This window comes from Corvus brachyrhynchos, unplaced genomic scaffold (assembly GCF_000691975.1).
Source record: "Corvus brachyrhynchos isolate BGI_N302 unplaced genomic scaffold, ASM69197v1 scaffold56, whole genome shotgun sequence".
NCBI classification, from domain to species: domain Eukaryota; kingdom Metazoa; phylum Chordata; class Aves; order Passeriformes; family Corvidae; genus Corvus; species Corvus brachyrhynchos.
The window spans coordinates 5,307,857-5,329,749 of NW_008238664.1; the positions used below are offsets into that span (position 1 = coordinate 5,307,857).

Consider the following 21,893-nt stretch of genomic DNA (forward strand, 5'->3'; position numbering starts at 1 on the left):
CCCCGGGGAGGGCGGCAGGGTGGCGCGGGGCCCCGGCGGCGAGACCCTGTCGTTGGCCTACTGGCCCGAGTGCTCGGACACCGAGGTGCCCCCGCTGGACTTGGGCTGGACCGACAAGACCTTCTACCGCGGCATCAGCCGGGTGTCCCTCTTCACGCACCCGCGCAAGGAGGAGAGCGCGCCGCACCTGAAGGAGGTGGTGCGGGAGATGATCCAGCAGGCGCAGAAGGTACGGCCCGAAGGGTCAGCCCTGCCCGCCCTCACCCGCGCCGGGGCTCTGGCTCGGGATGTGGGGTGGAAGGCAGGCGAGAGCCGCCGCGGCCGGGCTGCCCTCGTTACAAAGCACGAGGAGCGCGTTGGCCATGCAATGGTCGGCGTCCACCAGGCACCAGGCGTTCCCTGCGCCTTGTTGCCGGCCGTGTTACGCTTTGCCCAAGATGATGCCTGTGATGGGGTTAAAGCTCTGCAAACCCCTCCACCTCCCCTCAGCTGGGGTTCTGTACCCGTGGTTCGCGTTGTCCTGTCCCGGCCTCATTCCCGGATGTAGAGGAAGGCAGGTCATGATGCTGTTACAGCCACCCCTCCGGTGTGTGCAGGTATCCCTAGATAAAGACAGGGTAGCGTGTTTGTTTATGGGATGGTGGGGGTTTTGGGTTTATTTTTTGTGGTCTCAACACCATCCAGCCTGGACTACAAGTAGCCAAAGTGCAGACAATACACGGCTGCTCCTCCCATTTATCTTTGCCTGGAAATGACTGCTGGTGGTGATAGGGCTCCTCTGGCAAGGAAACAAACCAGCCACGATGCTACAAGAGCTTGCGTTGAACAGGTGGGGGCAATGACGAGGGGTTTTGTCACCCACCCCGGATGTGGGTGAAATTCCCGGGGAAGACCACCCCGGAAAAGATCCCCGTCAGAGCTGACACAACTCTTGGGTAGAGGGGAGAACAGTGTAAGAAACATTCCTGCGCTTGGTTTTGCAGCTTTCTGGGTTTTCTGCTTTATAATTCAGCAGTTATTTCCTCCTCCACCTGTTCCCCTCTGCCAGCACACACTATATATGCACAACTTTTGCAGACTTGTTCAAACCGAATCTGCCGGGAAACACAGAAAACTTTACAGAGAGGTATTAATCTGGCAGATCTTCTCAGCTCCCTGCTCTCAGAAATTGTGCACACCCTGTAATTCTATTCAGTTACTGGTGTGATCAGTCATTTAGAAGACAGAAGCTGTAAAATCCTTACACTCCGATCTAGTGCAAATTCACTTCCTCTTTGCACTGCTACGAAGGCTTCTATAGACCATTCAAGAACTGGGAAAGGTTGTTTTTTTTTTCAATAGCCGTGCCTGGCACCTAGAAATAATTAATTCCTTTGTAGATTTTTATTTTTTCACTGACTGGACAAACTGTGCCCCTCCCAGCCCAAAGCTGGTTTCATGTTGAACAGCCATTTGCGTGTTTAATGGTCCTTTTAATAGATAACTATGCCTATTGTGTTCAGCTGAGCTGGCCCGGGCAAAAAAAGTCTCCAGGTAGCAGCTTTTTAATCAGCAGATGAGAGGGGGGGTTGTTGGGTTTGTTTTTTCCGAGGGGGGTCTAAACAGATACTGGTAATATGTGGCACATGCCTGTGGGTGGCTTATCATCAGTATTTTACAAACATATGTTAATTAAGCTACCTTGCTGCAATGAGATTAGCAAGCATTAACTTGCCAATCTTAAAATTCCTACTAAGAGCTAGGCACACCTATGGGCCCTACAGATAAGTTTATTACCCATAGGATAGGAAGAGAAATGGGGAAAACATCTTGCAGGGGTAGACACTCATGCTCTGACTTGCTGTGCTTGAGAACGCTGCTAGGTGATCTTGACAGATCACCAGCAGTGACAGGGGTTTGAGATGGCAAACACAACACAGGAGTTGCCCATGGGAAGTTTTGACTGCTGTTCTCACTGGCCCACAGTCTTGCAAAGAAGCCTGAACTGACCCAGGGCCCCACAGCCTGGAAGGAACCAGCCCTTCACATGCAAAGCCGGTACTGAGAATTAATGGTTTGTCCAGGACGGGCTGTAATTTCTGCAATCATTACACTCATTGCAAGTGGAGCGGATGGAGAGAAAAGACGTTTGTGCTTCTGCTATCCATTCCCTATGTGGATGCTCTTACTTCAAATGAATATTATCTGGAATCCTTGCTCCTACATAACTCCATCCATACCACTGTGTGTGGGGGGAGAGGGAGCATAACAGGCCTGAGTTAATGCAAGAAGTGGTCATGCCTTTAATTATGATTTGCCTGTATATGAAGTTGTTCAGAAACAAAGTGGCACAAGTTCACTGTATTTTAATTTTCAGAGGTTCTGGTAACATTCCCTGCATCTTGCTGGGAAGGGAGAACCAAGGCAGGACCTGAAGTCCTGCCTAATTGAAGTCACTGTGGGACTTAGTATGATGTAGCTCCACCATAGCTCACCTGTATCAGGAACTTACATGTTAATGATGAGCATAAATGCAATGTCAGCTCTTTTTTCTTTTTCTAAGTAAGAAAAGCTGGTGTAAGCAGTGTTGACAGAAGGAGCCTGACAGAGCAGATGTGCTGGTTGTTGTTGGCCGAACAAGCAGAGACTCAGCAGACACAGTGGGGGATGTTTACCGTGGCACCACTTTCCCAAAAGCCACTTGTCCAAGGGCGTTTTTCATAGGAAAGAGGTCTCTGAGGAGAATTATTCCCCCCTTCCTTAGGGGGCTCCTGCAGGAGTGCTGCACCTCTCCCATGCATCAAGTGAAGGAAATCCTGCTGTGTGATTCAGTATTTAGCTCCATTCACACCTGTATATGCCATCCCCAGCACAGCTGGGCTTATTACTGTGATCCCCAGCACGGGGGAAATTAAAATTTAGGCAACTCTATTCCCAGCGTACTGTCAGCATGACAGCTCTGACCTGGCACGCTGATGTTATGCAGAGGGACTAGGAAAACAGTAGTTTCCTCCATTGATAACCTTTAAAATGTTGGGAAGAATAACTCAGGCAGAAAAATGAATTGGTATTCCTAATGGTGTAAAAGATACATGTTTTGTCTTTGTCTCCCTTTCTGTAAGATCAGCATAAAGTTACCCACAACCTTCTTCTTTTTGTTGTTACTCATCCTATAAATGTTCAGGCTTGTCTCTCACATCAGTGAAACCTTTTGTTTTTATGTAAAATCTATGCGTGGAAAGAAGGTTTCATTTTCTACCAGAAAAACAGTATATGTAAAGAGAGGGAATGATCATTTTGCCTCCAAATCTTGACCACACTCCAGTCCCTTCCTGAGGAATATGAGGTGTTTATGTTTGAGCTCTATAAACTATTCCTTGGGAAGCCAGCCCTGAGAGCAGACTTTTCGCAGGGAACTGGGGGGAAAAAAAAGAAAATAGAATTATTGTTGTCTGCACTATGCATGGTGGTTGAGGATGCAGGCCCTGATTCCTCTGCACATTCATTCTTCCATTACACACCTTCAGGTTAAGTGTTAAAGTTGTGTTTTCAGTCTTCTTTTTTCAATCTATTTTCAGTGCTCTTCTTCATTTAAGTGAATCCTTACAGAGACAATGGAAGTTTCTCAATACAGAGGAAAAACTAGGTATTTGGCTTTGGCATTCCTCAGGCTGCTGAAATAAGTCATCTCCCCCTGGAAGAAGGAGAACTCTCATAGGCATTTACTAAGTTCCTTCCAAAGTGCAGCAGCTAACCCAGAAAATTACAATTATTGGTAGTGCTTGGGCATGTACATCCCTGTACTTTCATCTCCCTACAGGCTTCCCCTCCATTACCTGGTATCAGTGCTCTCCTTTATTTTGCACCACTGGGACGGGCCTTCCTTTCAGTTCCTAATATTTATTTATTTATTTGTCTGCCTACCATCTTCTTGTTTCCAGATTATTGCAGTGGTCATGGATGTATTTACAGACCGGGACATCTTCCGTGATATTGTCGATGCAGCATATAAGCGCTGGATCCCAGTCTATATAATCCTAGATGAGGAGGGTGTGAAGCTCTTCCTGGAAATGTGCAGATGTCTTGAGCTCAGTGACTTGCAGATCCGGGTAAGATATTCAGTACTGAACCATTATCTCCTGCAGGTCAATGGCCTTCCGTGGTTGTAATGAATCTTGGAACTCGCTCGGACCGGCAAACACATCTCTTCCTCACTACAAGTCATACCACAGCTCTTAGAGAGGGTTGATGGAGCACAGAGGGATAACAGAGTGGCTTGATAATAGAGAAGGAAAGAAAAAGGAAAGATTTGGGGTTTTTTGCCTTTCACCCAAGACAGGGATCTGTATATTTTCTTGGCTCTTGTGACCTAAAAATTCCTGTTTGGGGAGAAAATTATCAGAGGAAATTCCTATAGGTCTTCTATGTGAGGATCCAAACTAGAGTCCCGGTAGCTTTGAGTTGTCTGCAGGGATCCCTCTTACAGGACACATATACTCTGTGAAATCAAGACTTTCCTATCCAGCAGTGATCATCCAGGAGTGAATGACCTTGTAGTCCTCCTCTGCAGGAGAATTTAAGGGATTGAGGGGCACAGCTGCTGCCCAGTCCCACATCAGAGCATGCCTTCATACAGTGCATGCAGCACAGCAGAGTAGTCAGTCTAGCTTGGTTGGCAGAAGCAGCCTCAGAGGGATCTCACTCCATTATGTATGGACTGAAATCCTTTGTGTGTTTCTAGTTAGTATTGTATTCCTTGCTTTTTTTTCTGCATTGTTTTAGTCACTGTTGCCACTACAGACTTGTTCTGAATACTGAAAAAAGTTGCTAGGTTGGAAACAACCTATAGGATGCCAGACTCACCCCTCTTTGTGATCCAACCGTTCTGAGTAGTAGCGGGGGGGGGGGGGGGGGAAGTGCTTTTTGCCTGAAGGAAGGGTGGATCTTCCATAAAAACTCAATTAATAGTTAAAAAAACCCCAAAACACAACCAAAACTCAAAAAGCTCTGAAGATTATAGAGTCTCATATTAATCATTTTAGGAGAGCTGTCTTAAATCTGGATGAAAATTACCTGCATATATCTGAACAGTGCTCCTGTGAACTACCACTCTGCTCTGAGTTTCATCAAAAAAGACATCCAGCCGAGAAGTTTTCTCATCTTTCTCCAAAACAGTAACAGAAGTTCCTTCCCCCTGGTGTCTTTGAAAGCAAGACACAGACATCATTATAACAGACCTGTTTCAAGTGCCAGTGGTATTGTGTGTGTCCCAGGCTTGTGTCTCTTTGGTACATAACTGTGAAATCACAGCAGTAGTTCCATTTGCTCTGGTACCAGTTTCCCAGTACTTTTCTCACCGTGTCATCATGTACAGAAATGATGTCTTCAGTGCTACAATATTTTAACTCCTGGGCAGAGTGAATGAAAAGATGTCCTGGCATTTTTAGAAAGAGTTGTGATGCTATTGGAGAGGTGAGTTCCTTTCAGTCTGTCTTTTCTGTCTCTAAACAGTAAGTGGTCCCCTTCTGCTCTTCCTCTTATCCTTCTCCACAGGTCTACACAGACTTTACACTCCTCAACCAGTGATCTCAGTGACGTGCTACAGCAGTGCCTAGGTCCTGCAGCAGTCTAGTTCTATGACTCTTTCCAAGGAGGTACAGTTAGAACTGATGCAATCAAAAGAAGGAGAAAACTTTTCTGCGTCCCTTCTGTGATTCCCTTCTTTCATAGCAGCCCATGCTGGTTTTCATTAGACTTCTTCAGCTAAAAACAGTGCAAGCTGAGTTGAAGGGAGTCCACCGAGAAGAAATTTTTAACATCCTTTGACCTAGTTGTTCACTATTCTGCAGAGCTTCAGCCCTCAGATTGCTGTCCTTCAAATTTTTCCCCTCTTTTCACAAGTATCTCATGCTGGATCTTAAATTCCCCTGAAGGTTGTTGTAGTTTTTTTCCAGTATGGCTTAGGCTTCTGTTAGTCTTGCTAAGGTCAATGCAGTTTAATTCCGTATATGGTTCTATGGAATGACCAGGGAGATTCTTCATGGAACGGGAAACAAGTCATTTGCCTCTCAAGGAAGATGCTCTCTTATCTCAAGGCTGCCTTGGATGTACCTATGCTGCTGCTTGGGTCAGTGTAGCAGAAACCATCATGTAGGGATTTCCCTGGCAACAGGCTTTGGATACCCAAGGAAGCTCAAGCAAGGTTAAGGCTTCCCCTTGAGGACTCCCCCCAGCCCTTCCTCTTTGATGTAAAGTGCCAAGGGTTGAAGATCCAGATTTAAAGCAAGAAAGCAAGCTGGGCCTCTGGTCTTGTTCAGGCAGAATCGTTTTGTCCCGCACTGTTTGATCACAGAGGATATTGAAATTGCTGAGTTAGCTCTATCGTTCACCCATTTCTTATCTATTAGTCTTTCTCCTGACATCTGCTTTGATGTCTGAGTTTCTACTACAGATTTTCAGCAACAGGGAAAATGTTATTTCCTTCTTACATTACCATTTTGCTTTATTCTAGAAGATTTTCACCAGTTTTCACCAGACTTAGTTTGCCAGCAATGGTATTTCATACTCTTTCCTGCCTTCTGCCCACCTTTCCTTTGGAATGCTCGTGCAAGATCCAGAGGATGGCTTTTTTTCTCGGAAAGTTGGAGCCGCATGAGATGTAACTCTAAGGTTTAGCGGCAAGTTCTGATCCCAGGGGGAGAGAGATGATGCACTCCCATGAACTGCAGGGTCACAATGTTTATTCTGTCTTCTGTCACCACCAGATACTCGTTTTGTTCTGTGTTTCCTGCCCTTTTGGTCCCATTTCCCTGTTCATCCAATGCAGAGTGAATACTTCGACAGTCCTAATACAGGGAGATTTACTGTTTACACTGGGTTTTGCCCTTTGTCCATGTACAGTGTCGGGCATTTTCACAAAATTCCTGGCTATTGCATTATTTTTGTAGGGATGGCAAGGTATCATGATCTGCTGACAGTCTCATGGGAGGGCAACTGCTGTAGGAAGACAGTACCTCACCCTGCAAAGAGTAAGAGTTCTTTACCAACTCCAAGCATGAATAGAGAAAACCTCAATTTTTGTCTGAAGGCCAGAGTTCACTAGAAATGTATTTTAATTCAATCATCAGAATGTTCATGGGTTGTTTGTAAGAGCATGTCTTGTGTGTATGAGTCATGTGGCTTCCTGAGCCTACAGGACATGGTTTGTCAGACTTCTGTTACATTTGACACAAGAGTGTTCTTCAGAGATCACAGTGAATCAGAGTCCTCATAGACACAAAATTCACAGCCCCTCAAAAATTCCTCTTTTTTCAGGACCTGAGGGTGAATGTTCTCCCCAGCTGTCAGATAAGGGCTTTTTGTCCTCATGTTCCTGTTAACCCTGACCACAGTAACAGACACTCCTGCCCAAAGACAGAGAGTTCTCCTAGAGTTCCAAGCAAGCCCAGGGAATGACTTATCTGCAGGAAGTTCACCTTCACATTAATTTTTACCTTCATTCTCCCAACACATAAGAAGTTTCTCCTCTCACTTCAGAAAGTCTAAAAAGCTTCTGCCTAAGAAACTTTTGGAATTTCATTTCAGTATTTTATGGGTTTTGTCATTGATTCCTACCTCAGATGAAGGAGAAGCTGAATGTGCTGTAGTGCAGCGCTGTTGGTTTTTTAATGGTCTGCTAGAGTATTCTTCTAGGCTGCTTGTGACCTTCTGAGAATGGGAGCTTGCAGTGTTCTCTTTTTGTAAAGACACAAATAGATAATAGTTAGTAATGATCTTGGCAGGCCATGTCCCAGCTAGTTGCATTCCATCCTGTTCTACTTGAATACTTGCAAGTTATGCTATTTTGTCAATAAGCATGCCTTTTCCTAAACTGTCAAGGGCAAACACAGGATTTCCCAATTCTAAGAGGGAAGGTACACACAGGATTCCCTGGTGGAAGCAGTTACAACACCTCCCTTTAGGGTCTGTCTTATGTATCCCCCTACTCAGCCCCAGTTTGTAAGCACTACAACCTACATCTCCCAAGTCAGTCACAGCATTACTGACTTTCTAAATTGGGTCTAATTTAGCTTTCTGTGGCTTCAGAGTGACGTTTAAAAGTGTGTCACAATAAAGCAAGGAAGACCAATTCCTTACTATTTGTATTAGGATGCTCCGTCAGGCTTGACTGTTACCAGCCATATTAAGCTGCAGCCAGGGAGGTGTTAGTCACTGCTTGTGATGAGGAGCGGTGCAAGTCTGTGGAAAGGAAACATGGAAATTTAATGCAGACTGCAGCTCCCATAAGCCAGGATATGACAAAACAAACCTTAAGGAGGCTTCTGCAATAATACGGATCTGGAGGGGTCACTTCTATCTGGTGAGCTAACTGGTCCTCTACCCAAAATACTTGTTGCTACTGTAACTCTAGTGCCCTCTGAAAATGCCTGAAATCTCACCTCATTTATATTTATCTTTCCTCTTTTGTTACTGTGCAGTCTTCAGTACATGAACCCAGGCTTGTTCTTCTTCTGTACTGCTTGACATAGCAGTCTACAAGTGCTCCAAGATCCTTCAAGGCAGAAAATATTATAAAAATAACCTGTTAAGTGACTTGATGTTTATATGACTTTGTGCTTGTTCTCTGCATTTCAAGATGTATTAATGCACTCCTGTACCTACTTTATTCAGGGAGGTTTATGTGCTCAGCTGTTCAGTTCTATCCCCTCTGTGCCTCTCTAAGTGTTACGTACAGCTCAGTTACTGCAGAAATTCAAGTGTGCTTTCTTTCCACAAAAGAAGGTGATAGAACATTCAAACACAATAAGATCCACACTCCACATATGCTGGGAAACTTTCTGCTCACACAGGCTGATACTTCCTGATTCACAGGAGTACATATCACGTCAGAGCCGTTGAGTGACTTCTTGCCTCGTGCCATGATTTGGCAAATGCCACATCCAACATTAATCAGCAAGGGAAAAAAAATTATTTCAGGTGACCAGCCAGCCAACTACAAATGTTATTTTAACTACTGGAAAGGGCACCCTTTCTCCTGTGCTCTACCCAACCTGCTTTCAGCATCCCACACATATGACTCACTGCTAGGCCTTGGGCAAGCCCCTTCATCTTTTTCTCTCTTAGGCTCCTCATCTTTAAAACAGGGTAATAATACTTTCAGCAGTGTTGGGAGCATTAATTAACTAATGCCCACACAGGACTCCAGACAGATCAAGCAACAGCTGAATGCAAAACAGTACTATCATCAGTTACTGTTAGTCAGAATTTGTATTTCCACTGCTGTGTTCTAGTGGGGGAAATAGAAGCGGATTCAAAAGGTACGAGTTATATTCAGAAAAACAGCTTTTGAAAGAAATCTGCATTCATATAATCACTCATTCCTGCATGCTTATTTCTACAGCCTATCAATATTTAAGCTGTCAGTGAGGTTTATAGTAATAGGACTTGGCTCTTTGTGGGATCTGAGGCTGTGCTAGCATTAGCCAAATCCTCCTGATTCTTCTGCTCTGCAGATGGGGGAAGAATGAAGCAAAGGTGAATTGACTTTCCCAGAACATCACATGGAATAGTATCAGAACTGCCACTACGCCTGGGACTATCTGACTCCCAGCCCTGGATTTATGACTCCAGTTCACAGTGCCTTTTAGCTTTTCACTGTTAAGGAATCCTTACCAAAAATAAAATATGGTGGAATGAAGAAAATTTTCTAGATTTGTGTGTCAGAGTGACAAGTAATTTGCTCCAGACTTATTCTGACATTCAGTGGTTTTGGGTTTGGGGTGAGGGGAGGGGGGAATGTTTCATGTTAGACACTTTGGCAGTTCAGCTTTGTGCAGCCAGGACCATGAACAGAGTAACACTCAGTCTAATGTGCAAATATACCCTTACAGTATGCAAAGGCCCTGGTCTATTGTTGAGAATCATGTAACCTTAACTTTGTGGGTTTTCTGTGTATGATAGTGCTTCGTTTTATTTCTTGTGGGTTTGCTGACCAAAGGGTATGAGATGTGAGGTTTGGGGAGAGGTATTCTTTTTCTAGCTACTTCCATTCATTTTATGAAAAGATTTTTCTTCCTCATCTTCAGAAATTCTTCTTCACTGATCTATTCAGGACATTAGATGAGACACTTATCTGACAGCATTGTCTTGCCAGTGGCTCAAGTGAATAGCTGAAGACAGCAGGCAGGGTTTTGAAGATGCTGACCCCTTGGACAGGGCTATAAACTGATAGAGAGGAGTGACCTGTGTAGACAGGGGATGACAATAGGACTTACAGCCTTGTGCTTTCCATTTGCAGCCCTTCTGGTGGCTGATATAAAATGAGCTGTAGTCCCAGAAGTAGTGAGATAATGTGAGTGACATGTTAAGACTTGGAGCTGGCAATTATCTAATTTTCTGCCCTATTTATTGTGACATTTTGTCTTTTCACCTCCTGGTTAGAATATCCGCATACGCTCTGTGACGGGAGTTGGGTTCTACATGCCATCGGGGAAGATCAGAGGCACATTGGCATCCCGATTCCTGATGGTGGATGGTGAAAAGGTGGCCACTGGATCATACAGGTGGGTTACTCTTGCTTAAGGCATTAAGGCATTTATTTAAAGAATGGCCATGACTTTGCTTGAGAGTCTTCTTCACATGTCACTCCCCTTCTTATCCCAGCTTCTGTAATCTGTGTGGCATCTGTAGAAACTGGAGTGGGACAACAGAGAAGGTGGCATAGAGCCCTTCTCAGAGAATGGAATGTAGCCATGCTGGCAGACCATTTCAGAGGGCTAGAGACAGACAGTTCCACACTGCATCAGGTAGGGGTCTGCAAGGACTCCCCACCAGTCCTGTACTCAGTTCTCTTCAGTGAGGTTTTCAGTCCAGAGACTCTTCCTGTTGATGCAGTGTTGCCTTTTTAAAAAGGGTAAACTGTCCTTCAGAGTTTCAGGGCCTTTTCTCCCAGATCTGGTCTGCATGTCTAAATGAGAATAATGTTGCACCATGTATCTATTGTGGCCTGTCTGGCCAAGGATGTAAGGGAAAATGGCACAATGGTACATATTCCCATGTAGTGTCTTAGGTTTTGTTAGGTGGGCTGGGTCAAGTATGCACCCCAAAATCTAATGTTGGTTCTGTTTTCTCCTCTTAGCTTCACATGGACTTCATCCCACATTGACAGAAACATCCTGCTCGTCTTGACAGGACAGCACGTGGAGATGTTCGACATTGAGTTTCGTGAGCTCTATGCCATCTCAGAGGAAGTTAATTTATACAAGGAGCTGGGTATTGCTAACCCATTCCTCCTTGGAATTGGGAAGCCAGGCTTTCATTCCTCCACCGTGGCTCGGAAGTTCATTAACCCCAAGTATGGTTTAGTAGCAGGGGCAACCCGTGGTGATATGATGCTCTGGGCTTCACGGCATAGGCAAGACAATCAGGGAAACATGGAAAAGGAGGAAACAAGTGAGTCAAAGAAACGGTTAAATCAGTTCCTGAATGACTTAGTCACTTTGGAGCAAGTGTTCCCAGAAATAGATCCACCTCTAGAGAACTTGAACAAGCTGAATCGGAGCCCCCAGAAACTGTTGTCCCGGCTCCACATGGACCTGAAAAATAAATCCAAATCCAGAGAGTCTATTCGCGACATAAAGAAAGAAGATGCACAGACCAATGCAAAGCAAGGAAAACGGTTTGCCAGTGGGCTTTTCAGCCGCAAGGCCAAGCGGTCTCCAGGCTCAAGCATTGAGGCCAATTCTTTTGCCAGTGAAGGACATTCGGGAGAAGACCTTGGGAACATGAAACTGGAATATGAGAGGCTCAGCATTGGCCATGCTAGTGTTCGGAGCACTGGAGGCAACTCAGGTACAACCTTTTACCAGCATACTCTGCTTTCTGTGTCCCTTGTTCTGAGCTTGGCTGATTGATGCAAACATACCCACTATAGGCACTTGTGAGTAGATTCTCTTATTTCCTTGGAATCAAAATGGGAGAGATCAAAGAATAGAAGTTGTATCAAAAGATACAGGCGATTTAAGTTAAAAGCAATTTAATGGCAGTCTTACTGTAAAGTTGGTACCTCTCATGTGAATGTGTCTCTTATACTTCTGAGCAACAAAGGGAGAGAAAGGTGAACAGTGCCTTGTGTTAACCAGTGTTCAGTGCATGAAGTGCATTTCCCTAATAAACAGCAGCACTATGTTCACTATTGTAGTGGCTAGCAGGCCACAGACAGATTTTCAGTGTAATCCCTCCTTTCCTCATTAGAGTTTAGGCAGGTGTATTTACTGTGACAAATTCCTGGTGGAGAAGGGAGGAAAACGTGTTTATGTTGACGTGAGGGGACAAGGAGTGGAGGAGAGGGGGCAAGTCTTTTTAATTTGCTCTTCTACCACCATCTGAAATGGGGGAGAAGGTCATGAATATAGAAGCTACAAAGAAGTACATCACTAGATCTCAACTGTTCTTTCTTTGCTAATGCATGATCGATATTTTCATGAAGTCCTTCCAAGGCTTCAATCAGTTGAAGACACAAATAATAAAGATTTCTACAATTTATGGGTTCATAGCTAACTCTCCAACATTTTACATGTTTTGTGAGATGGAAGTAAATCTGTGGACTATTCAGCCTCGTTGTCTTCATCTCAGTGAGCTGTGTTGGGTGTCAATACATCCTGCACTATCAGGAAAACAAACTAATTCCCAGGAGAAAATTTCACCTCTACTTGTCTGGCCAGAGACCATCCCATGCTCTGATGAATGCAAAATGCAGATTTAGAGAGACTGAATTCCTTTTCAACTACCATGATGTGAAATGGAAAGACATTCTCTTGAGACCAAGAAGAAAAGAAGGGTATTGGGACAGTCAACAACAGTGATTAATTAGGTTCCTGGAAATATTTCTGGGTGAATGAAGGACAGACTCAAAAATGCCAAATGAACACAAGAGAGAGGAACTGTATTTAAGATTGTAGTAGATCCATTTTAGGATCTGTGTTTGGCATTTGGGGAGGCAGACGTAAACCCTGGTCTAAAGAGGTCCTTTCTGCAAGTAAGTCTTGAGCATGGACATTATGTGCTGGTGGGCCCCATTCCTCAAAGCCAGGAAAAGCAAAATCAGTGAAGACCTGTGGGGAGATGCATGGACATTTCCACTCGCAGGGATGGACCTGAGGGCTTGCACTACCCTCTAGTGACAGAAGGAGAGAATCGTGTAATCTCTGATTCGTCAGCGCTTGGCAGGATCAGAGATTCTCACCGTCACCTCTTTTAAGCAGCCGCCCTGGCATTGCCACAATGTCCTGATGGAATTAGGCCCAGCTTAAGGCACGGGAGGCTGATGTCTTGGGTTGAACAGTGGGGCGGTGCACCCTGCTGGAGCATTGCACCAGCCGGGCAGCAGGGATGTCCCTGCTCCTTTTAACAGAGGGGATCTGTGCCAGACAGTCTGATGCTTGGTCTAGACCATTTCCACAGAGACATTACCATGCTATTATGTTCACGTTCTATTTATTGCCACTGTTACTTCCTGCAGACTGTCAACTCTTTCAATAAGGGGGAAGGAAGAATTGAGAACAGGTCCAGGGAAGGTGCTGAGGTCTAGCACCCCAGCCTTCTTTCCCAGTGCATCTTCTGACCTGACTAATCTTTCCAGTGAGTCCTTGCTAGTATTTTTGGTTTATGCAAATTGAGAATGCCTGTTCATGGTGATAGTGGGAGACTCCACAGCTTTTGAAGTATGGTGTAAGTAGACTTCAGCCATCTGGTGTCATAAAAGGCTGGAGGAAGATCATGGCTTGTGTGTCGCTCTTGAATTAAATCACTGTTCTTGAGAGAAAACTTCTCTAGTCTAATAATCCCATAGTGGCATGTGAGCAGAGATGGTAGAGGGCACATTAGATAGATGGAGACTCATCAAGAACAGGAAAAAAATCAGTTACCCAGAAGATCCTGCAGCTATTTGATCAGTAGCACATACATCATTAGGATTTAATAAAAAATTCTTGAACATAGCCATGGAATAGAGTTCCAGCTTCAGTATAAAGCAAGCAGGCATTTTGTTCTTGGGTAACTTGAGGACTGACTTAGTTTTAAAAGTTTGTCTTTGAGCAAGGCTAGTAAAAACTGGTGCTGTGATACTCGGGGTGACAGAAGAGAGGTAAGAAGCGGAAAGGAAGGAGAAGGTACTTGGTATGCAGGCAGGTTAGGATGCAATTATTCAGAGCTTCACAGTTTGAAATAGCTGCCCTTACCTTTTGTAAAGATTAAACAGCACACTTAAGCCCCGTGGGTCTGCCTGTGCACACATCCTCCAAAGTCACTATTAATTCTCTAGTACCACAGAGACACATCCCACCTTGCAAATGCATGGAGAGACCAGATTCACACCCGAGTAGCTCATAGAGTAATTGAAAGACATTATTCAAGTGGGCTATAAGTCAGATTCAGTCTTGTAGGAGCAAATGATGATGAAGAGAATCTGAACTGGGAAGGGAAATGATGAAAGTGTGTGCTGTGATGGAGTCCAAAAATCTGATGCAGTATTTACATGCTAGAAAAGGATACCTGTGAGTCAGAATTGGGAGTCTGGAAAATACAAGGGCTACAGACAGTAATGTCTAAAACTAAGTATCTGAATAAACACCCTGAGGTATTGTCCTAGCACACTGCATGGAAGTTGTACATTGTCTTACAAGGCTTTCTCAAACCACATCATCAAATAAACAGAACCCTTGAATTTCACTGTTGCCTGCTGAGGAGCACCAGAGCAGCTCTGAACCTGACCAGAACCTTGTTAATTTTAAGCTGATGCTGGGCAGACTGTGATCAGCAAAGATAGTGATGTCTCATGCAGTTTCTGGGAGACACTGCAAAAGTCTGAAAGCTGTGTGCATTCAGAAGGTGCTGACTTTTTGTTTAGTGTTCTCCCTTGGAAGAAGCAAAGTGGGCTTGTTCAGAAGGGTCTGCTGTCCTGAGCTGTTCCATGTATCAACCTTCATTCCTCATGAGTGATGGCTGTGGAATACATACACTTAGTAGCAGGATTTTGTGTTTCAGTTTTGTGTGCTTCTTGCAACAAGAAATGGGATTTACAGTGGGCACTGCAATGGCGTTGAAATATCTGCTTAGTTATCACCAGCGTTTTTCAGCCAAAGTGAGGTCATGGAAGGGTGGGGTAACTGGAATTTTCAGCCTCTTTTCTAAAGAGAAAGAGGGAAACGTTGTTGGATACATACAAGGAGGATGTTTGCTCTAACTGTAGAGGGATATGTAGAAAAAGGTCAGAAGACAAGAGTAGAAAGTGACAAGAATAAAAGGGCTGGGAGTTGAAATTAAGCAGAGAAGCACAGACATCTTTCAAAATAAACATGAGGGTCTTGAATGTGATACAGACAGGGAAGGAAAGAGGGGTGGGGAGGAGACAGGAGTAATGATAAAATTGATAGTAACGTGCAGGATGTCTCAGAGGGGGACAGATGGAATGAAATGCTGTGGGGAGATGGGGGGAGGAGGCAGTAGCACACAGCAGCCACGTAAGTGAGGGCAGGTTGCAGTGCAACCTCCCACATGAACATCAAGAAGATGCAGTGTGGAAGAAAGTGGAGAGAAGGAGGGGGAGAAAAGAGAGCTCTTCTCTTCCCCATTACCTACAGGTAAGGACAGCATTGATCAAATACCCACGAGCAAGGGAGTGACATTAAGAATTATCCACTTGAAACCCAATTCAGAGGTAGTGCTTGAGTTGAATGCTCCCTAAACTTAGCAAGGCTGAGACTTCTCAGTGGCATGTCACCATGACCTGTGGCAACTTTCCCTCTCTGTTTTCACTCTGAACTGGCAGCTGGCTCCAAGTGCTTGGGAGATGCACATGTACCTTCCTTCTGTACAAATACATGAGCGGGGCCTGCCCTTGCTCAGAGTGATTCCAAGCCACATGGCAGCCCCTCTCAGTCCCTGCTGCCCTGCACTAGAGTCATGCAAGCTTTGCTGAGCTCAGAGCACAGATGAGCTCCCTTACTGGCAAAAGCCTCTGAACACACTTTTGTACAGCGCTTGAAACAAATATGCTGGAACACCCAGATCAGCATCTGGCTGTAATGAAGGAGACCAGACAGAAGTGCAAGCATTGAAAGGTACAGATACTGGGAGCAGAAGAAATTCATAGAGTAAGCAGTGAAAAAACATAAGATTATAAAAAATTGAGGCAGCATGCTGTGCCACTTTAGTGAGAGACCTTGAGGCCTTGAGATTTGTCTTGCAAAGGCAATGGTGGAAATACTGGCACTAGAAATGTTTGAAACAAAATGTGAAAAAACCTACTGAGAATGTGTGTGGGTATCAAATGGATGAGATGACCTTGTGTTTTTGGTGGGGTTTTTCCATACCTCACTCTTTGGAAAACTTCCCACCCAAGGCATGACCAGACTATTTTTCAGTGCCAGCTGGGATCTGATGATACCACTGAAGCTGGATTGGGTACAAGCCAAAGCCTGGAAATACTTCTCCAATGGTTTTCTCCACAATATACTCTGCATTTGCTCTTATTTTAATGTTTCTTCATTTCACTGCAATAGAAAAGAAGCCACGATAGAGTGCAGAATAATGTAGGTCTAACACAAGGTGTATAGTAAAAAAAGAGAGTGAAGCGTGAGTCCAAACTTTATCCAGGTCTTATTTACTTAACATTAACAGTACTTTAACTTCTTTTCATTCCAGGTAACCTGAATCCAAACTCCACTATGAGTGATAAAAACAAACAATCTACCTGTGTGTTATCTTGATTGGGAAGGATTGTCTGGAGGACTAAAGAGTGAATCACAAGCTGGAACAGTAACTTCTTGACTGATTTTGAACCTACAGCCATATCCTCATGCAATGATCTGTAAAGCCACTGCAGGTCCTGGATGCATCTGGCACCCCCAGCTAAAGCACATTTACTGTGTGAAGAGCAGACTTTGGGTAGTCGGTCCCTTAACAGAGGGTTAGTGATGAATGTATTAGTCCATATGTCTATGTGCACACTTATTTTATATATAAAAACAACTGTGATGACTGGTCTCAGAGCTCGCTCTGTGCCCAGAGAAATGCAGGAGATTTTCTGACTTACTTGTGCTGCTACTTCGGTCTGTCTAGCTACAGACTTGGAATCACTGTGTTGCATTGTTTACTGCACTGCAAAAATGTATTGATCTGACTGGCTATAAGGCTGAATCCAATTGAAGTGGCAAATTCTGGTGAAATAGGGATGTTTACAGACAGTGTATCAATCCTTCGTCCATAAGGACTCCTCCTGTAGATTCTTGTTGTCACTCACCCATGCAGAAATGAGTGGTCTGGGAGAAGGGTTTAGCTAACAGTGGCCAACAGATCAGTATCTGAACTGTTTCATGTCATAAACGTAGCAGTCGAACAAAGTGATTTAGCAAGAATGTGGTAAAGAGAAAAATGGAATATAGGGCAATGTTTAACATGCAGTTGAGACTGAGTCAGGAGAAATACCTGATAAGGAGGACTGGGCAGGGTCTGGGAGCAATAACACAGACTTTAGTGGCTGTTATGAAATCCTCTTTGTTGCTAATTCAGCAATACTTTTACCATTCATGGAAACTGAGTGATTAAGGAGCACATCTTTGAGAGTTGAAAGAGGAAGCAGAGGAGGCATGCAAGCTTTTCAAATGCACTCTTTTTTTAAAGTTAACCTTTCCAAAGCCTAAATCATGCTAAAATTGAGAGCTTTGATCCATAAGAAGCATTGTGTGCAATCAGACCAAAGGCCATCTGATCTGCTGTTCTGCCTCTGAGAACAGCCTGTAACAGGTGATCACAGAAACATAAAATACAAAGCTTGTATATACAGAGGTCTTTCTCTGACACCATTCCAGCAGTCTATGGACTTCCTCAGCTTTCTGGCAGTTCCTTCTGGACCCGGCCTTAATGAATGCACTTAGTCCCTTTCTAAAAATCCTTTCTTACTTTTCACCTCCAAAGTGTTCTGTGGTAACAAACCCTAAATTCATTGCATGGTACAAAAAAGAACTGTTGTCAGGCTGTTTTAATGGTTTTCTTGATGATTTCCTCATAGCTACTGTGGGATCTGACTGGCACTTCTATCCTCTTGTTCACTATCCCTTTTCCAGTTCTACTGGCTAACAGAGTGGATAAACAGATTGTTTTTGTCTCTGCAGTGGGCAGATTGACATTTCACTCTGCTTTCTTGCCATCTAAATTACATACTCTGCTGTCATAAGTAAGTCCTCTTGTGATACCTAAAAAAATTAGATCCTAGTTATTAGAATATACCTGAAAACTAACATGGCTACTTGCCAAAAAAAATATTTAAACATCAGAAAAACACAGGTTTAATTTTCTTGCTTTTTGTTTAAAGAAATGATCTGGGTTTTTCACTGCACAACAAATTCACAGCAAAGGCAATTGATGCGCTCCCAGCACAGAAGCAACTGATCCAAAGATTCTTTCAGGTGCTGGCTTGCAGTAGTGGTTGTTACACTCAAACAGCTGTCTGTGGTTGATGATAAAATGCAATTGATTCATACACTAATTGATTAATTGCCTTTCCTTGAACTATATTTAACTTGAATGGCAAGCAGGTTTGTTTTACTCTATTTACCATGCAGAATGTCTTGAGACACTAAAATACCAAAGGTATTGTGCCCTCTGTTAAACATACTCATCCTCACTTCGAGGGTTAAATGCTTCCTACTCTATATAATATTCCATACAGCCTTCTGGGAACAAGCTGTAGTTTTACAGCTGGGTCTGTCAGCTCATATTATGAGCAGTATTTCATAAAATTGTTCCTGGTAATGGGGGAAAAAGAGGTGTTGGAAATGACACCACCACTTGGATGTAGAAGTAACTTGATAGCTGAGTTATCATGTTGGCTTCCTGTGTGTAGCTCATGTGCCAAAACCTACTCACTGTGTTTGTAGGATTGTCGAAAGCAGTTTGATTTTGCCATACTTTGGTTACTCTCCAGACATTTGGGAGCCTTTTTTTTTTTCTCTCTTCGTATTTATTTCACTTTGTTAGTAAAGATCAGACATAAATTTATTAGGCTGATGTTGTTCCACTTTTTGTTTTGATAAGAACAGTGTCATCTGGTGCTTCCTTGTCCTCCCAGGCTTTTAAAATATTTATTTTTTTAAGTTGTGCAATAGGTTAATTAACTAATTAGCACCATGTTGATATATATGGTCAGGTTTTCCAGGAAGTCCTTTATCTCCTTGTTGCTTCATCTTGGCTGAAGTGAATTCACAAATAGTCCAAGAGGCTGATTTCACTTGCCCTTCCTTTCCTTCTACGCTTACGCATTAATGTGCTTTACTTTCTCTTCCCTATGGTGGATGTCAGAGCTCTTTACTTTAACCTGTCAACTAACAGGATATCCTTTCCAGAGAAAGTCTCTCATCTGCTTGTCTGCTTTGCTGCCACACCAGTTCCTGAAAGGTAATGTTCACTTGTTTTCAAATTCTTTCCGTGGAAGTCAGTCTCATGCCTTGACTCCAGGGGCTAGTAGAATTCCTTAGGCTTATCACGCACTGCTTAATTACTTAATTTGAGAGAACAAACTTGCTTTTTTGCATGATATAAATCTGCTCCTTAAACTCAGCATGACTCTGAGGATGCACACAGCCTTGTTGATCCAGAGTGGAGGTTTCAGGCTCTGGTGGAACTTGTTCTTCCCTGAAGATAAAATCAGCTGAACTTGGGCTATTTACTTGCTCCTATGGCAACAGAAGTGAGTCTGGGTGAGGTGACCACATTGATTTTGACTACTTTTTTGCTAATTGTGGTTCCTGGTGGGTGCTAGAAACCTGAGGCTGTGACCTGTAAAATGAGCCTCTCTTGCTCTCCAGATAAAATGTGGTTAATGGTGCTGGGGGTCAGAGGGGCAAAGAGCAGTGCTTAGGAATTATGTTGGAAGACTGCTAGCAGTGGTTGAAGGTACAGCAGTCTTCAAATAAGCTGTCATTTGGTCCTTGCCCAAGATGGCCCCTCCTGTAAGCAAGTCACCAACCTCCTGAGGGGGTGGGAAAGATGGGAGACAGCAGTTCTGTTGCTACTCAAAAGAGCCAGATAAGCTCTCTTTGGCTTCTGTATCCTGACCCTGTACAATCCCAAGAGGACGCCTGTCCTCTGGATCTCGTTCCCTCCTTGGCTGATCTGTGTGGCGCTCTGTGGGGCCTGCAGCTATGGTCATGCTTTTGGACAGAAAGTAAGCTGGGGCTCACAGCTCTCTCCTTCTGGCCTGAAATGGTGAGTGGTTCAGAAGGAGCCTCTTGGCTGAATGTGTGCCTTCTGTGTTTCTTTGGTATGCATTTGTATATTTAATGTATATGTGTCCAGTTAATTATGTGGGAGACCTTTTCTAAGTGAAACAAATAAACTCTATACTGTGTTACATTTAGATACTGTGTTCATGAGTGTCACTTGTAATATCTCTGCTACAGTTCCTGGGTTGGGGAGATTTTTATTGTTTATTTGTCAAGAACCTGTACTGTCTGGATTAGAGCAGGTTTCTGTGTAACAGGTAAGCATCTTTGGTCAGTGTTTGGTGCTATTTGTTAAAAGAAATGTGGGCAGCTAAATTCTCCACAAGTACAGTGTTCTGTGGCTTTGAGTACCTTAAGAGAGACTAATTCATTTCTGCTTTCTTGCTGCTGGAGTAGGCTGCAGCAGACGTCCACTTTAGTTTTTCTTTCTTTTTTTTCTTTTTTTTTTATTACTTTGCAGCTGAAATGTATCTTGCTGCAGCTATAAATGCATCTGACAAAGTGCCACTTCGGTGTCCCTTTCCATCTTTCTTATATAATTTGTACCCATCAGCAATGACATTTAATTTATGAAACTGAGTCCCTGTGCTGCATTTCAGTTTTACCTGGTACAATGTAATCCTTGACATTTAAGTAACTCACAAGCTCTTGTTTCCCATGCTCCCTTTGTTTGTGTGTACAAAAGCCTGTTTTAAAATTCCTGACCATGTTTCAGAATAAATCCAGCCTCTGTTTTACTTTTGGGCATTAGGGTACATAAAAAAGTATTTGCAGTAAACAAAATCTTCATCTTTCAGTGTTTTAAATCCATGTAGCAATTGCATTTGTACTGTATAAGAGGAGTCTATCTAATCCAAGCTTGTTTTACAGGGTATCTCAGGGCTCTGTGGATCCTGAGCTTCTTTATAGCATTAGCACCACCATCACTATGTGATGTTTCTTTTTCTGCACCTGTTTTAGGGAGGTTCTCTGAGAAAGAAAGATAAGCTTGTCCTTCCCCTCATTTTCCTGCTACTCTAATATTACCATTTTGTTTCTTGACACTATTGTCTGTGGTCTTGCAAAATCAGGGAGCAGTCCAGGACTGAATGACCTCTTTGTGTCTCTAGACCTTATGTCCCCTGTCCTTAGCCTGCTGAAGAAATACAAATTTGGAAATCCTCATTAATAAGCAAGGCTTAGGAAAAGCAGAGTCAGTGACTGTAGGAACCATCTTGGAAGAGAAACCTACGGATGCAGATGAAATGGTAAAGCCTTTCTGCCTGTAGCAAGGCTGAGACATGTTTACCTAACTCTTTGCACAACACGTATTTCTCATCTTTCTCACAAGTCTGGGCATGTGTGCTTGGGGAGTTGGGTTACAGAAAACCACAGCACAACGTACAGCACCCAGCATCCAAATGTGGGCAAATTTGCAGTGCTTTTCAGCAAGATAAGGAAGTAACAGAGTAGGTGGAAGTGTCTGCACAAGAACTTAGGGGCATAGTAGCTGGTGTGTCCTAAACTCAATCACATAATGTGTTAATGTCTTGAGTTTTGGAGATGTTTCTAATTCTACTCCTTTCTCCCTTTCCAGCCTGTCTGTCTGCAGTGTCAACTTCTGCCTTTCATCTGACTTGTCAGGTTTTATTTTCT

General features: G+C 43.7%; 1 protein-coding gene across 1 annotated transcript; it reads left to right on the forward strand.

The window, feature by feature from the left end:
* Position 1: 1 nt before the first annotated feature.
* On the forward strand, positions 2-20,392 carry FAM83F (family with sequence similarity 83 member F; the record flags this gene model as incomplete). Its single annotated transcript, XM_017737734.1, has 5 exons — positions 2-229; positions 3,921-4,088; positions 10,420-10,541; positions 11,117-11,829; positions 16,681-20,392. Coding segments are annotated over 5 exons (1,296 nt in total), but the record flags the coding sequence as incomplete, so codon positions are not given.
* Positions 20,393-21,893: the final 1,501 nt, after the last annotated feature.